This window comes from Arachis hypogaea, chromosome 13, assembly GCF_003086295.3.
Source record: "Arachis hypogaea cultivar Tifrunner chromosome 13, arahy.Tifrunner.gnm2.J5K5, whole genome shotgun sequence".
NCBI classification, from domain to species: Eukaryota; Viridiplantae; Streptophyta; class Magnoliopsida; order Fabales; family Fabaceae; genus Arachis; species Arachis hypogaea.
The window spans coordinates 37019465-37034970 of NC_092048.1; the positions used below are offsets into that span (position 1 = coordinate 37019465).

Here is a 15506-nt window from a genome sequence, read left to right on the forward strand (position 1 = left end):
GAGGTACAAAGCGTGAGTCTCCTATGAATGATTTTTTGGAGGCACAATATGAGAAAGTTGCATTTGGAATTACTACTATGGCCGATGCTGCAAAAGATGATGTGGCTCAGAGACACAGGTTGAATCAGTTAAGAGACAAGCTTCTGTGGTTAAGAGATAAGTTTTTGTTACTGAAAAACAAGTCTCATTAATTGAAAGATAAGTTACAATTGCTGAAAAAGTATTAGCTATTATGCACAATGTTCTGAAAACCGGTTCGAACCGGCTGGTCGAACCGTGAACCGGCTGTTGAAGCGATTCGGATAATAAGAAAAACCGCAGAATTTGAAAACCGGCCTTGAACCGACGAACCGGCCGGTTACCGATCGGTCGAACCGAACCGGAACCCGGCCGGTTTTTTAACCTTGCAGCAAAACGCCGCCGTTTTGTGTTGTGGGAACCCTAATTCCCTTCTCCCCTTCGCAGCCTCCACTTCGTCCAGCCTCCAGCTTCTCAGTTCTCATCACTCCAGCCTCCCACAGAACAGAACAACACCCACGACTCCACGAGGCCCTCAACGCACTCACCGCCGTCGCACTCACCTCAACGCACTCACCTCCGTCGCGCTTCAGCACCGTCACGCCGTCACCAGCGTCGCGCCGTCAGCTCCGTGGCGCTGTTGGGTCCGTCGCGCCTTCCGATACCTCGCGCAGTCAGCACCTTCCCGCCGTCAGCTCCGTCGCGCACACAGCTCCGTCGCGCCCTCAGCCACTTCGCATGTCACCTCCGTCGAGCTCTGCCTCTGAAAAAGCAATAGAGAAGCGTTGAAGCGTTGAAGCGTTGTCCTTCGAGCTCTGAGAGAAAGCAATAGATTTCCTCATTTCCAGGTAATTTTTAATTTAGTTATGAACATGATTTTGTGATGAAATCTGATTCTGATGAACTGAACTCTGAGTCTCTACTCTCTGAAACTGTTATGAACTGATTTTGTGATTTCATTGATTCTGATGAACTGAATTCTGATGAACTGAACATGGCTGTATCTAGATTGTTTGATGAACGGCCTATATGGTCCAAAAATGCTCTTACTGAACGCTTGCTTGATATCGGCTTAAGATTTACACATAGCAAGCTTAGAAGGTGACTTGCCCAAAATCTAGTCATTGGCTTTTTAATTTGCAGCAATTGAAATGCTAGATACTTGTGCAGTAACCTTTTATTCTTTATTCTTGTAGGCTTTTGTCTAGAATTTCCTACTACTTTTTCAATGGACCATTTCTAAGGTTCTGGATCAAGAAAGGATATGATCCACGCAAAGATCCTGATTCTCGCATGTATGACTTACTCCTTATTTGTAAATTTCTTAGTATATTTGTCTGTAGCTATTATTTAGGAGTTCTTTTCAGCATTAGAATCTTATCTGGGACGAGATTGTTTTTTATATAAATATTAATAGTTTATACTTTTCTCCAGGGTTTTGAGAATGCAAAATCTTCATCATGTCAATTAGTCCTTATAGGTTTTGTTATGTATATATATATATATTGGATCTGATCTGATCTTCAATTAGTCCTCATTGGTTTTGTTATGCATCCTAAAACTGGATTTTTTCATGTACCTTGATATAATAACATTTGATTTTGGTGGCTGTCACTTTCTATGATTAGTATATTGTTCTTTGTGCTGTTTTCTCATTTCTTAAGGCATTTGTTTTATTTAGGCTAAAACCTAGATGGGAAGATATATGCACCTTTCGAGCATTCCCTTACAAGATGCAGACATCTTTACAGTTATTCGAGCTTGTTGATGATTATATTCAATCAGAAATAAATAAGCCTCCATCACAGGCATCTTGCACTGTAAGTTTTGTGAACCTTTATTGAATATCTCAACTCAGATATGTAAGTTAGCAAAGTACTCTACTCTGCTCTTCATTCCCCTAGCATGAGGTAGAGTTCTATGTTAACTATGGATGATATGGACTTTGTCCTTTTTTTCTTCCTCCTTCCTCTTTGATTGAATGAGCAAATAGGTAGCTGTTTTACTCCATAAAATTTTCTTCTATTCTGAAATTTTGTGCATATTGATGTTGCTATGTTATGTTTGATTGGTTGTTTTATTTTTTGACTTTTGAATTTGTATTTGAATGAGATTATAACATTCTGGTTTATGTAGTATTTTTAATTTGAATGATATTTTAAAGTTTACATTAGAATATAATTATATTTTTATGTGTTTATTTATATTTTATTTATTATTTTATTATAAAACGGTTTTTTCGGTTCAACCACGGTCGAACCGGTTAAACCTATGAACCAGTGAACCAGTAGCTAGAGCGGTTTGATGACCGGTTCGATTTTCAGAACCTTGATTATGCAACAAAGCAGGCCTCACTTTTACAACGATTCAGATGTATGAGATATGTTGACTGAATTAGGTTTGGTAGGTTCATGTCAGATGCAATGTTATTAGTTTTTATGTGAAACTGGGTAGAAAAATTGTCAAACTTTTTGGTATCCCACCTGAAATGCAACTAGATGCTCTTTTTCATTTCATGACTGATGCTGGTGTTCGCTTAGGAGATGTGATACTTCTAGAAAACATTCACCATTACAGGTATAATTTTTATACGCACTTAATTTCTGGTTAATTTGAGGTTACTGTTTTTAACAATTGATTATGTGTTTTTTATTGTCGTAAAATATGAGTATATCTTCATGTATTTGAACAACATATCATTCTTTGTTTTATTTATGTTAATACATGGTTGCAAGTCACTTTTTGTTGATAGTTTGAGATTGGTTGGTTGTTTAAATAAAAAAATATCGATAAAATAGTTTTTTATGATCAACTCTGATTTTTGTGTTAATTTATATTTGTTGTATATGCTTGTGTAGAAATCATAATACTTGAAAATATTTAGTATACTATTTAGTACAAGCAGAAATGAATCATCTGGTAATATCTTTAACTAAGAAAAATCTTTTTTTATTTGAAGTAGATATGTATGGATAACTCCGGAAGTGGATCCTCTCTAGTGAAGAAAAAACTGGATGGTGTCAATTGTGATCTTTCACCCTTCATTGTTCTCTCTCTCATATTTAATTTTGGCCCCACTTATAAAGTTAACAGTGAGAGATCACACTGCATTTTCTCAAGTGTTGAAAAAACTGGAGAGGATCCATTTTCGATAGCTCCAGCTACGTAGAATTGATTTTTGGAAGTAAGCGTATATTGATGACTCTAACTATGAAGAATTATCCTTTTTGAAATCGGTGTGTGGTGATAAAATATTACTCTCCTGGAGTCCTGGTCATTGTTACTCTTTTGGTATTTTATTATATGTTTATAAAAATTGTATATGATTTTTTATTGCATGTAATAAGAAAGAAATGTTAGTCACTTCTGATGTTAATATTTTATTTTGTAAAGACAATTTATTAAAATTTTTTCTTAAATATGATTAAAAAGATTAATGATGTAATCTATGAATAAATTTTATTATTCTTTTATAAAATTATTTATTTGTATATATTTAAAAAACAATGATACATCTTTTTGTTTATGACATTTAAAAGACAATAAAAAATGATAACTTCAAAAAAAGTTATTATTGTTAACACAGATAATATTTTAAAATCTTAAAATATAATTTGGATGATTTTTTTCTATTAAAAAAATGACTTGAATATATTAATAAAGTATAGGGCAAATGACTTCAATAAATCAAAAGAACTTCAATATGTCCTAATTGTCCCAAACCAAAAAATACAACGTCAAAGTCTCAAACTACATTTCTATATAAATCGAATTGAGTGAATTCGAATTAATTGAAATAGGAAATTGAATAAAAATTGAAACTAGTCAATTCGAATTACGTGAATGATAAAGAAATGAATAAATCGAATTTAGTGAGTTCGATTTTTAAATACGTGTAAATCAAATTAACAAGATTCGTTTTAGCCAACGGATTTCATGTCCAATGTAAATCGAAACCACTTAATTCGATTTGATGGTTTTGTAAATCGAATTTACTTGTTTCGATTTACATGTACTTGTCGTCAAATGTAATTCGAATCTAATTGATTCGATTTGCTTGCATCTTTGCTATATAAACAAATCAAAATCAGTTGATTCGAACTAGAAGCCTCATACCCCACTCCCAACCCCACCACCAGATCCGAAATTCTCTGAAAGCAACCCCCGGGAACAACCAAATCTGTATGCATGAAGGACGATCCGAATCGTCTGTATCGACTGGATGGAGTCGCGCATATTACTGGTGCCATCCACCTTGAGATTAGTGGTTTTAAATATTTAATTTTTTTTAAATAAATTAGTAGTTAGTTAGAACTGTTAGTGTGGGATTTTTAAAATAAATCCAAAAACAGATATTTGAATTTAGTTCATGTCAGACTTAGTGAGTCATTAGAAATAGAACAGGGTTAGCCGTAGAGTCATCAACAGAGTTAAGTACAGGTTTTTATGTGTGTTAATAATAAAAAGAACATGTTTTTATCTCATATTAATATTTTTTTGTTAAAAGGAAGAATTGGATCGTGAGTAGTGTAGAGGTTAGCGTAATTATCTTTAAAAGATTGGTAGGGATTTAGTGAAAAAATATTTGCAAAGTGATGACATGCAATGTCTGTGGTAACTAGAAATTTTGATGCATCGAGCAGTTTTTTTGTGACGAATGTGAGAAGTCATCTTGTATTCTTATGCAGCCCCATCGATGCATCAACAACATGAGACGGCAGCACGGGATGATTTTGGATGATAGGATCGTTCCTTACTTGCAGATGGCTGGTCTTTACCATCTTGCAAGATTGAACGAGCGCTGGTTTTGGTTGGACGAGCCGTTGGTCAGCGCCTTCGTAGAGCAATGGCACCCCGAGACGCATACATTCCACATGCTATTTGGCGAGTGCACGATCATACTACAGGATGTAGCGTACCACCTTGGTCTCCCGATCGACGGTCAGTATGTTAGCAGATGCCTGACAGACTTTCCACGATATATTGAGGGTGGCCGACCACCATGGGTTTGGTTTGAGGAGCTGCTTGAGGTATTCCTCATGCGAACTACATCGACAAGTTCACAGTGAAGTGCACATAGTTTGAGGAGACGTTTAGTGAGCTTCCACAGGGGGCAGATGAGGAGACGATTAGGAGGTATGCCCGTGCGTACATGATGATGCTCCTATCGATGCAGCTGTTTGGGGACAAGTCAGGTACCCGCCTCCATATCCGATGGCTGCCGTACCTCGCCAGGTTGGAGGACATGGGTCAGTACAGTTGGGGTTCTGCTACGTTGTCATGGCTATACAGGTGCATGTGCCGTGTGGCAAACAGAAATGTCATCAAGTTGGCTGGTCCACTGTAGCTACTCCAGTCGTGGATCTTTTGGAGGTTCCCTGGATTCTGGTGGGACGAATTTGATGTATTTCATTGGCCGTTGGCGTCGAGGTAGTATCCATTTACTTATGTGAAGTATTTTCCATTTTTAAGCATTTAAAATTATTGTTAACTAAATGTTTTGGTTATCAGATAGGGAGGTTATCAGCCGAGCTTGAGCGACAAGGGGCCTCCGTAAATTTGTGCCATGGCCTTCTGTTTGGCCATCCAAACCCTCCTATACATCGGTTTGAACCCGAAGTGTGCTTCCATGGCATCTGCAGTACCTTAATCGACGTGGTAGCATCTGCTATGATCAGGGGCATAATGAAGGCCGATATGACATGATAATCAAGCTTTCTGTGGTCACTAGAGATCGATGTGGCTAGACAAGTATGAGGACCATTGTACCATTTTACCTCCCAAATCCTTTTTCGCTGGTGGAGGCTGACCCGGATTAGCCATACGCAACCGCTCCGGAACTCCTTGCACTTGCCATAGTACTTGCGGTGATCCGACTCCAATACCTTGTACTCAACCCCGTGGCGAATGCTATAGGTCTTCATGCTAAGCACGACTTCCTCTTTATCCTGAAACTGCTGACCGACCTGAAATTCAGCTACACCTCCTGCATTTTGGGAGTCTCTTGCCCCGAAACCAACAGGTACAGAGGGATCCTCCTAAGGTGCCATGGCATCTAAGTCCAGAGCAGAGAAGTCCGGGAGGTACTGATTAGTACCTGAACTAGATGCTTTTCCACTCACAGGTGGAGTCGTTCGTGGTGTCTCCTCCTCGCTATCATCTGTAGCAATCGTGCAGGCTCCACATCATCATCATCATCATCATCATCATCCTGCAATGCATCCTCAACCCCATTGGGTGCTCCAACCTCTCCCAATACCAGAACACACGGAGGAGAACTGGGCGCCGCGAAAGCACTGTCTCCCAACGGTCCAGCCTCGCCAACTAATGCATCACAACTGCGATTCAGATTGATGGCAAAGGATGGTGAAGTCACTAAATCTGGCTAGGGTGCAATCACCGGCATTGCTGATGAGGATCCAACAGGCAATGCACTAGAGCTGGCTAGATGTCCTGTGGAGTGCATATTCCTGTTCAAGCCTCCAGAATTAGATGCCACATCCACAATTTTTGGCAACAACTCCGGAGTCCTCACCTCAGGAAATTGACGGCGGCAATGAAACAGCACCTGCATATCTTCGTCACTGCTAATAACGAATGAATCATACTTTACATCATCGCGTAACACGGAAATTGGAATTCGATAGAACAACTTCTCCACCCGTTTCACGCCATGCAGTCCTAGTCTCTGGAGTATAGTATTCTTAAACTCAACGAAACTGGTCGAAGGTTTGAAAAAAACACTCAGCGGGTCCTTGTCAGTGAACTTAATTCTCGATCGCGTTTTCTTCTTAATGGACCCTCTATAGTGCACAAGAGCTACAAAACTCTCATCACTAGCCATTGTGAATCTCACTCTTCTACAAAATTTCGTATACCAGCTCATTTTTATATACCTCATTGCTTTGTAAATCGAAACATTTAAATTCGATTTACTTTAACGTTGGTTGCATGTGTAAATTGAATTTAATTCATTCGATTTATGTTCATCACTAAATCGAATTGATCATTTGATTCGATTTTAATTGAAGTTCGTTTTTTACCTAATTAGAATCAAATTGATTCGATTTACTACGTGTTACACTAAATCAAATTCACTCAATTCGATTTACATAGAAATCTAGTTTGGGACTTTGACGTTGCATTTTTTGATTTGGGACATTCAGGACATATTGAAATGCATTGGAGTTAATCAAGTCATTTGCCCTAAAGTATAATTATATATAATATAGGTAAGGGTAAATATAATTTTACTCTGGTATAATTTTCTCTCTTCTTCCCTTTTCTTTCATCCAAACAAAAGAAAAAATTTTTTCTATTTTCTTTCCATCAATTTTCTCTTCATCCAAACAACATATAAAAAAATTATTTTTTCTTTTATTTTCTTTCTTCTCATTTTCTTTCCTTCTATTTTCTTTTCTCTTATTTTTTATCTTGCATCCAAACAATGCCTTACTCTTCACCAACATTAGCACACCTTTTCTTGCAAAATCAAACCAAAAAATGCAACCTAGATATAACAAAATTACATTGCATATGTTTTTATTGGTGGCCAAAATAAAACAATTTTAACAATTTTGTTTTATTTAAATATATCCTGCATGGTATTAAGAATGTCAACTTATTAATCTGTCCGAACTCGGAAGAGTTACTTTTTAAAAGAAGTTGAAGAATCGTTATAGCATTCGAAAATCAATTTCAAAGGTATTAATATTTAATAAGACAATTAAAATCTTAAAAATTAATTTGATACATTATACATGAGTCGAGTGTCAAGAGTCACTTTAAGTTATTGCATCTTTATTTCTTGATCATACTTGTTATTGTTGTTATTGTTGTTATTGTTGTTGTTGCTACATCTATTATATCTATTTTATCTATTATCTATTATATATTACTAATTTTACATCTAAAATGTGTCACATGTTACTTCTTTATTATAATTGAAATCAAATCTTTTCCTCCAAAATTAAAAAGATCTTTCCTCTTCCCTATTAATTTTTCAATCAAAACTCCCTCATTACAATTGAAATCAATTTTTTTTCTAAAATTAAAGAGTCCTTTTCTCCTTCCTACTAATTTTACAATCAAAATATACCACATGTCATTTCATCATTGCAATTGAAATCAAATATTTTCCTAAAAAATTAAAGAGTTCTCCCCTCTTCCCTTTCTTTTTCTCTATCTTTCTCATTCCTTCAACCACTCTATCTCTTTTATATATCATTATCAATGACTAATTACAAATTTGACAATTAAAATATACAATATAATATTTTTTAATTGTATTAAAATTGAAATATATATTACTATCTAAATTTGATAACCAAATATGTCACATGACACTCTCTTATTAAAATTGAGAAAAAATATTTTCTTTCAAAATTAATAAACTCCCTTTCTAAATTCTCTCATCCACCTCTCTCCTTTTTTCTATTTCTCTCTACCATTTTCACTTTATATATAATTTATTATATATTATATATTATATATTATATATTATATATTACTATCTAATTTAATAACTAAATGTGTCACATGACACTCTCTTATTAAAATGAAGAGAAAATATTTTCCTCCAAAATTAATAAATTATCTTCCTAAATTCTCTCATCTACCTCTCCTTTTTTTCTATTTCTCTCTACCCTTCCAACTCTATATATAATTTATAATTTATATTCTATATTAGTAATTTGACAAATTAAAATGTACTACCTGAAATTTTTTTATTACAATTAAAATAAATTTTTTCTTTCAAAATTAACAAACTCCCTCTATCATTCTTCATCTTTATCTTTCTCTTTTTTTTTCTCATTCTCTATTTTTTCTACCTTTCTATTCTACAAAAAATAAATTTAACAAAATGATATAATTCAAATAAAAAATATTATTATTATTATATACATATTTGTTTAGTTTTTTTATTTAGTTTTAAATTTTCACCGTTTATCTTTCTAATCTATATTTTTATTTCTTTTCTTTCAAATATTTATTACATATAATTTGGATAGAATACTAATGTTATGATTAAAGTTAGAATCAACATTCAATTGTATAAAAAATTGATTTTGAGTTAATTTTACAACTATCAATATAATTTTTTTATACTAATATCTAATTATATTTTTATATAAAAAGAGAGAAAAATAATTATTTTAAATAGCAAGCATAAAAATTAATTATTTCTATTTGTGTAACAAACTTAACACCTAATCAAATGTTAAAATTAATTATTATTAATAAATTAAACTTTTTCACATGAAAATAATAATTAAAAATCTTATTATTTGATTTTTTTTATCTACGAAGACTTTGGTCTTTCTTACTCAACGGGGACTTTTGTCCCCTACGACTTTTTTGTAAGAGTGGTTTGATTCTATAAATCTTTTGTGTCATAATCTATAATGTCAGGACAAAACCGATGTAGTTTTAAAATATTTATATTCCCGTAAAATCAACGGAGATCTTGGTCTTCTTAGCCGATGCGACTTTTGTCCCCTACGATTTTTTTTTTTGTAAAATTAGTTTGATTCTATAAATATTTTATACCATAATCTATAATGTTAAGACAAATCCGACGTAATTTTAAAAGGTTTATATTCTCATAATGTTATTATGGGTAAAAATACTAGTACTAGTCTAATGCTTGCATATGTCATTTATTTATAGATATAAATTAAAGAACATAGCATGCATTATCATTTTATTTTATTTTATTTTAGAGAAAATGACAAATAGGTCCTGATCTTTTGTCCCGCAGATATTTTCGTCCCTAACCATTGAAAAATACTTTTAAGTCCGTGACCTTCACAAAACTTGGACGGATCAGTCCCTCCGTCCAAATGCCTCCGTCAAACCCAACGGAAAAGTCTAACGTGACTCCCGTAATACTTGTCACGCATACGCGTGGGTCACGCGTACACATCGCCTGGCAGACTTTCCTCTCACGCGTACGCGCTACGCGTCACCATGAATTCAGCAAATCCTCATTTCTTTATGAGTTCTCTACTTTGTATGCTTTTTTTCCATTTCTTTCAAGTCATTCTTGCCTTCAAAACTTTAAATCACTCAAACAAACATATCAAGGCATCGAATGAGAGAAATGTTGGGTTTTTTTCCTCTCCTTTGTGAGGCCCAAGCCCAACATTTTGGGGGTGTATTCTTGCACCCTAGTGTCACAACTCTAATTCAGATTTTAGAGGTCATTTGAGAGAAAGAGAGTAGCCACCAAAGAGAAAAAGAGAAGGAAAAAAAAAACAGAATTTTCATTTTTGCCCAAAGCAGTAAATTTTAAATAGCAGTTTCTCAATTGTTCACCGTTGGATCGGCTTAAAATTTAAACTGTGTGTTCCTATCATCTTGTTCTTCATTCTGGTTGGTGGAGATGTTGATTGAAGATTTGCAGTGAGAGAAATTATCTTCGCAAGAGAGAAATTAGGTTTTCCGTTTTTACACAGAGTAACAATCTTGGAACGGAGGTTTCTCATTCTTTCACCGTTGGATCGACGTAAAATTTGGACTGTAGATTCTTCACATCTTATTCTTCCTTCTGAACGGTGAAGATTTTAATTGAAGGTCTAAAGAGGGAGAAATTGGCTTCGACAGCAGCTTTATTTTTTGGGTATATTTCATCTTCTTGCTTCTAATTTGTAAGCTTTGGTGCTTTGATGTTTTGGCTGGTTATATGTACTTTTTTGTGCTTTGTTTGAGACTCTCTTGTACCTCATTTGATTATAGTGGAGCTATTTCATTGGTCTGGACGACTCGTGGTTTTTACCTCTCACATTGAGGGGTTTTCCACATTAAAATCTCGGTGTGTTCTTATTATTGCTTTACTTGCTATATTTGCTTGTTATAGTTGCTGCCATATTATATTGTGAGTGTTTCCATATTATTCTTGTGTTGGACATTTGTGTCGTTTCCGCTACTAGGCTCTTTCATACTGGCATCAGAGCTTGTTGGTATTTTTCTGGGCTTGTGATTTTATGAACAATGGAAGCTAATACTAATACTAGTAGGATGATCACTCTTAATGGTCCTAATTATGATTTGTAAAAGTCAAAAATGGAAGATTTACTTTATGTCAAAAGTTTTCATCAACCAGTTTTTGGTACAGAGAAGTCTAATGATAAATCTGATGATGATTGGACTTTGTTGCATAGACAAGTCTGTGGATATATTAGGCAGTGGATTGACGATAATGTGTTGAACCATATTATTGGAGAGACACATGCTCGGACTCTTTGGATTAAGCTTGAACAGTTGTATGCTCGAAAAACTGGGAATAACAAGATATTTTTGATCAAACAGTTGTTGGCTTTGAAGTATACAGATGGGACATCAATGACAGATCACTTGAATAATTTCTAAGGAATTATGAATCAGTTATCTTTCATGGGTATCAAGTTTGATGAAGAGGTTCAAGGATTGTTACTTCTTGACTCCTTACCAGACTCGTGGGAAATTCTCAGAATGTCATTGTCCAATTCTGCTCCTGATGGTGTAATCTCTATAGATCTTGCCAAGAGTAGTGTTTTGAATGAAGAGATGAGAAGAAAGTCACAAGGTACATCGACTACACATTCAGATGTTCTTGTTTCTGAGTTTAGGGGGAGAAGCAAAAGTCGAGGTCCTAAAGGTAGAGATCAAAGCAGAAGCAAGTCTCGAAGAAAGTATAAGAATATTGAATGTCATCATTGTGGTCAAAAGGGACATGTGAAGAAATTTTGTTGGCAGCTAAAGAAGGAGAAAGCCAAGGCAAGTAAAGACAAGAGCACAAATAAAGATGATGGTAGCAAGGAAGACAAGGTTAATGTAACTCATGATGATTTTTTTGTTGTTGAGAATTTTGAATCTGTTAACCTTGTTGATAATAGCACTAGTTGGGTGATTGATAGCGGTGCTTCTATTCATGTTACATCTAGGAGGGATTTGTTTACGTCTTATACTCCTGGTGATTTTGGTGATGTGAAAATGGCTCATCAAGGTGTTGCAAAATGTGCCGGTGTTGGACAGGTTTGCTTGGAAATCTCCAACCGTACCAAGTTGACTTTGAAGCGTGTGAAGCATGTTCCAGATATTCGGTTGAACTTACTTTCTGTTGGTAAGTTATGTGATGAAGACTTGGATAGCTCATTCTCTCGTGATAGTTGGAAGCTCACCAAGAGTTCCATGGTTGTTGCTAGAGGTACTCGACACGCTACTCTTTATTTAACTCAAGTAAAGATTGTGAAAGATGTTGTTAATGCTGCTGAGTTTGTTGATGAAACTGATTTATAGCATAAGAGATTATGTCATATGAGTGAGAAGGGCATGAATATGTTATCCAAGAGGAATCTTTTATCTGGTTGTAAGATTGCTTTGCAAAAGTACAACCATTGCTTTGCTGGGAAACAGAACAGGGTTTCTTTCAAGAGCCACCCACCTTCAAGGAAGTCAGAGATACTTGACTTGGTGCATTTTGATGTATGTGGGCCGATGAAGACAAGAACATTTGGAGGGTCTATCTATTTTGTAACCTTTATTGATGATCATTCTAGGAAATTATGGGTTTACACTTTGAAGACCAAAGATCAAGTTTTGAATGTGTTCAAGCAATTTCAAGCTTCTGTTGAAAGAGAAACTGGGAAGAAGTTGAAATACATTCGTACTGACAATGGTGGTGAGTACTCAGGTCCATTTGATGCTTATTGTAAAGAGCATGATATAAGACATCAGAAGACTCCTCCGAAGACTCCTCAGTTGAATGGCTTGGCTGAAAGGATGAACAGAACATTGGTTGAAAGAGTTAGGTGCTTATTGTCACAGTCTGGATTGGCAAAATCCTTTTGGGGTAAAGCTTTGAGCACTGTTGTTCATGTCTTGAACCAGACACCATGTGTTCCCTTGCAATTTGAAGTGCCAGAGAAGGTATGGTCAGGTAAAGATGTTCTTATGATCATTTAAGAGTCTTTGGATGTAAAGTTTTTGTTCATATTCCTAAAGATGAGAGATCTAAGCTTGATGTAAAGACTAGGCAATGTATTTTTATTGGCTATGGCATGGATGAGTTTGGTTACAGGTTTTATGATCCTATTAGCAAGAAGGTAATTCAGAGTAGAGATGTTGTCTTTGTTGAAGACCAAACATTGAAGGATGTTGATAATGCGGAGAAGCCAATGGTTTAGCCTAGTGATGATTTTTCTGACTTGGATATTACTCCCTCTATGCCTATGGTAGAAGATGGTAGAGTTGAAGCTCAAAATAATGAGCATGATACAAGTGCAGGTGAAGATGGAACAGTTGATTCGATACTTGATGAAGTTGGTGATGATGATCAAGATGAAGAACCATCTTTAGAAATTCCTGCAAATGCACTTAGAAGGTCTACAAGAGAGAGAAAGCCTTCATCAAGGTATTCTCCACATGAGTTTGTTTTGTTGACTGATGGGGAAGAACCTGAATACTTTGGAGAGGCTGTTGAAGATGAAAGCAAAGCTCAATGGCTTGAAGCTATGCAAGAAGAAATGAAGTCCTTGCTTGAGAATGATACCTATGAGTTGGTGAAGCTACCGAAGGGTATGCGAGTTTTGAAGAACAAATGGGTATTCAGAATCAAGAATGAAGAACACAATTCTAAGCCTCGGTATAAGGCTAGATTGGTTGTTAGAGGTTTTAGCCAAAGAAAAGGTGTTGATTATGAGGAGATTTTTTCTCTTGTTGTGAGGATGTCATCCATTCGTGCTGTGCTTGGATTAGCAGCGTCTCTTGATTTGGAGATTAAGCAAATGGATGTGAAGACAGTTTTTTTTCATGGTGATTTAGATAAGGAGATCTACATGGAGCAACCGGAGGGCTTTGTTGTTAAAGGAAAGAAAGATTTTGTGTGCAAGCTTAAGAAGAGTCTTTATGGGTTGAAGCAAGCTCCAAGACAGTGGTACAAGAAGTTTGAATCTGTTATGGGGAAGTATGGTTACCGTAAGACAACTTCAGATCATTGTGTATTTGTGCAAAAATTTTCTGATAATGATTTTATCATTCTTTTGCTTTATGTGGATGATATTTTGATTGTGGGTAAGAATGCTTTGAGGATTAATGAGTTGAAGAAACAATTGAGCAAGTTCTTTGCTATGAAGGACTTGGGTCCTGCCAAACAAATTTTGGAGACTATTACTCGTTATAGAGATTCCAAGAAGCTTTATTTGTCACAGGAGAAGTACATAAAGAAGGTGCTTCAAAGGTTTGGCATGAATGATTCCAAATGTGTTGCTAGTTCTTTTGCTCCTCATTTTAAGTTGAGTACCAAGCAGTGTCCAACCACTGATGAGGAGAAACAAGCAATGGATGAAATTCCTTATGCCTCAGCTGTTGGAAGCTTGATGTATGCTATGGTATATACTAGACCAGACATTGCTCATGCGGTTGGTACTGTGAGTCGTTTTCTCTCTAATCCAGGTAAAGAACATTAGAATGCTGTTAAATGGATTATGAGATATCTCAAAGGTACAACTAACTTGAGTTTGAGTTTTGGTGGTGAGAAACCTTTGCTAGTTGGCTTTACTGATGCAGACATGGCAGGAGATATTGATTCTCGAAAGTCTACTTCAGGTTATTTGGTCAAGTTTGCAGGGGGAGCTATTTCATGGCAGTCAAGGCTACAAAAGTGTGTTGCACTTTCTACCACAGAGGCAGAGTTTATTGCAGCAACTGAAGCATGTAAAGAGTTGTTGTGGATGAAGAAGTTTCTTGCAGCACTTGGTTTCAAGCAAGACCGTTATGTGTTATTGTGTGATAGCCAAAGTGCTATTCATCTTGCCAAGAATTCTACTTTTCATCCAAGATCTAAACATATTGATATTAGGTATCACTGGATACGGGATGTGTTAGATTCCAAGTTGTTCGAACTTGAGAAAGTTCACACTGATGACAATGGTGCTGATATGATGACAAAAGCATTGTCAAGAGAAAAGTTTGAAACATGTTGTTTGATCGCCGGAATGGCGAGAGCCTCCACCTAGTCGAGAAGGGGGAGATTTGTTGGGTTTTTTTTCTCTCCTTTGTGAGGTCCAAGCCCAATATTTTGGGGGGTGTATTCTTGCACCCTAGTATCACAACCCTAATTCAGATTTTGGAGGTCATTTGAGAAAAAGAGAGTAGCCACCAAAGAGAAAAAGAGAAGGGAAAAAAATAGAATTATCATTTTTGTCCAAAGCAGTAAATTTTAAATGGCATTTTCTCAATTGTTCACCGTTGGATCAGCTTAAAATTTAAAATGTGTGTTACTATCATCTTGTTCTTCATTCTAGTCGGTGGAGATGTTGATTGGAGATTTGCAGTGAGAGAAATTGGCTTCACAAGAGAGAAATTAGGTTTCCCATTTTTATACAGAGCAGCAATCTTGGAACAGAAGTTTCTCATTCTTTCACCGTTAGATCAACGTGAAATTTGGACTGTAGATTTTTCACATCTTTTTCTTTATTCTGAACGGTGAAGATTTTAATTGGAGGTCT

At 35.7% G+C, this 15506-nt stretch overlaps 1 protein-coding gene across 17 annotated transcripts; it reads left to right on the forward strand.

The window, feature by feature from the left end:
* The first annotated feature begins 167 nt into the window (after nucleotides 1–167).
* Nucleotides 168–14465, forward strand: LOC112733579 (retrovirus-related Pol polyprotein from transposon TNT 1-94). Of its 17 annotated transcripts, none has more exons than XR_011869618.1 (7): nucleotides 168–866; nucleotides 1027–1119; nucleotides 1215–1313; nucleotides 1700–2421; nucleotides 2517–2595; nucleotides 4707–5448; nucleotides 5530–7065. XR_011869618.1 is itself a non-coding variant. In XM_072211779.1 (6 exons), exon 6 carries the CDS (start codon nucleotides 13224–13226, stop codon nucleotides 14463–14465), a length of 1242 nt encoding a protein of 413 aa, XP_072067880.1. In that variant the 5' UTR covers nucleotides 168–866; nucleotides 1027–1119; nucleotides 1215–1313; nucleotides 1700–2421; nucleotides 2517–2595; nucleotides 9779–13223. The 17 variants fall into 17 exon arrangements, 7 of the variants coding, with proteins under 7 accessions (XP_072067880.1, XP_072067881.1, XP_072067882.1 ...); XR_011869619.1 differs by having other exon boundaries at nucleotides 2559–2595; XR_011869620.1 differs by having other exon boundaries at nucleotides 1700–1838.
* The last annotated feature ends 1041 nt before the right edge of the window (nucleotides 14466–15506 follow it).

Excerpts from the sequence above, each read along its gene's own strand:
- LOC112733579 (XM_072211778.1), top strand. The coding sequence starts at position 13,224 with ATGCCTATGGTAGAAGATGGTAGAGTTGAAGCTCAAAATAATGAGCAT.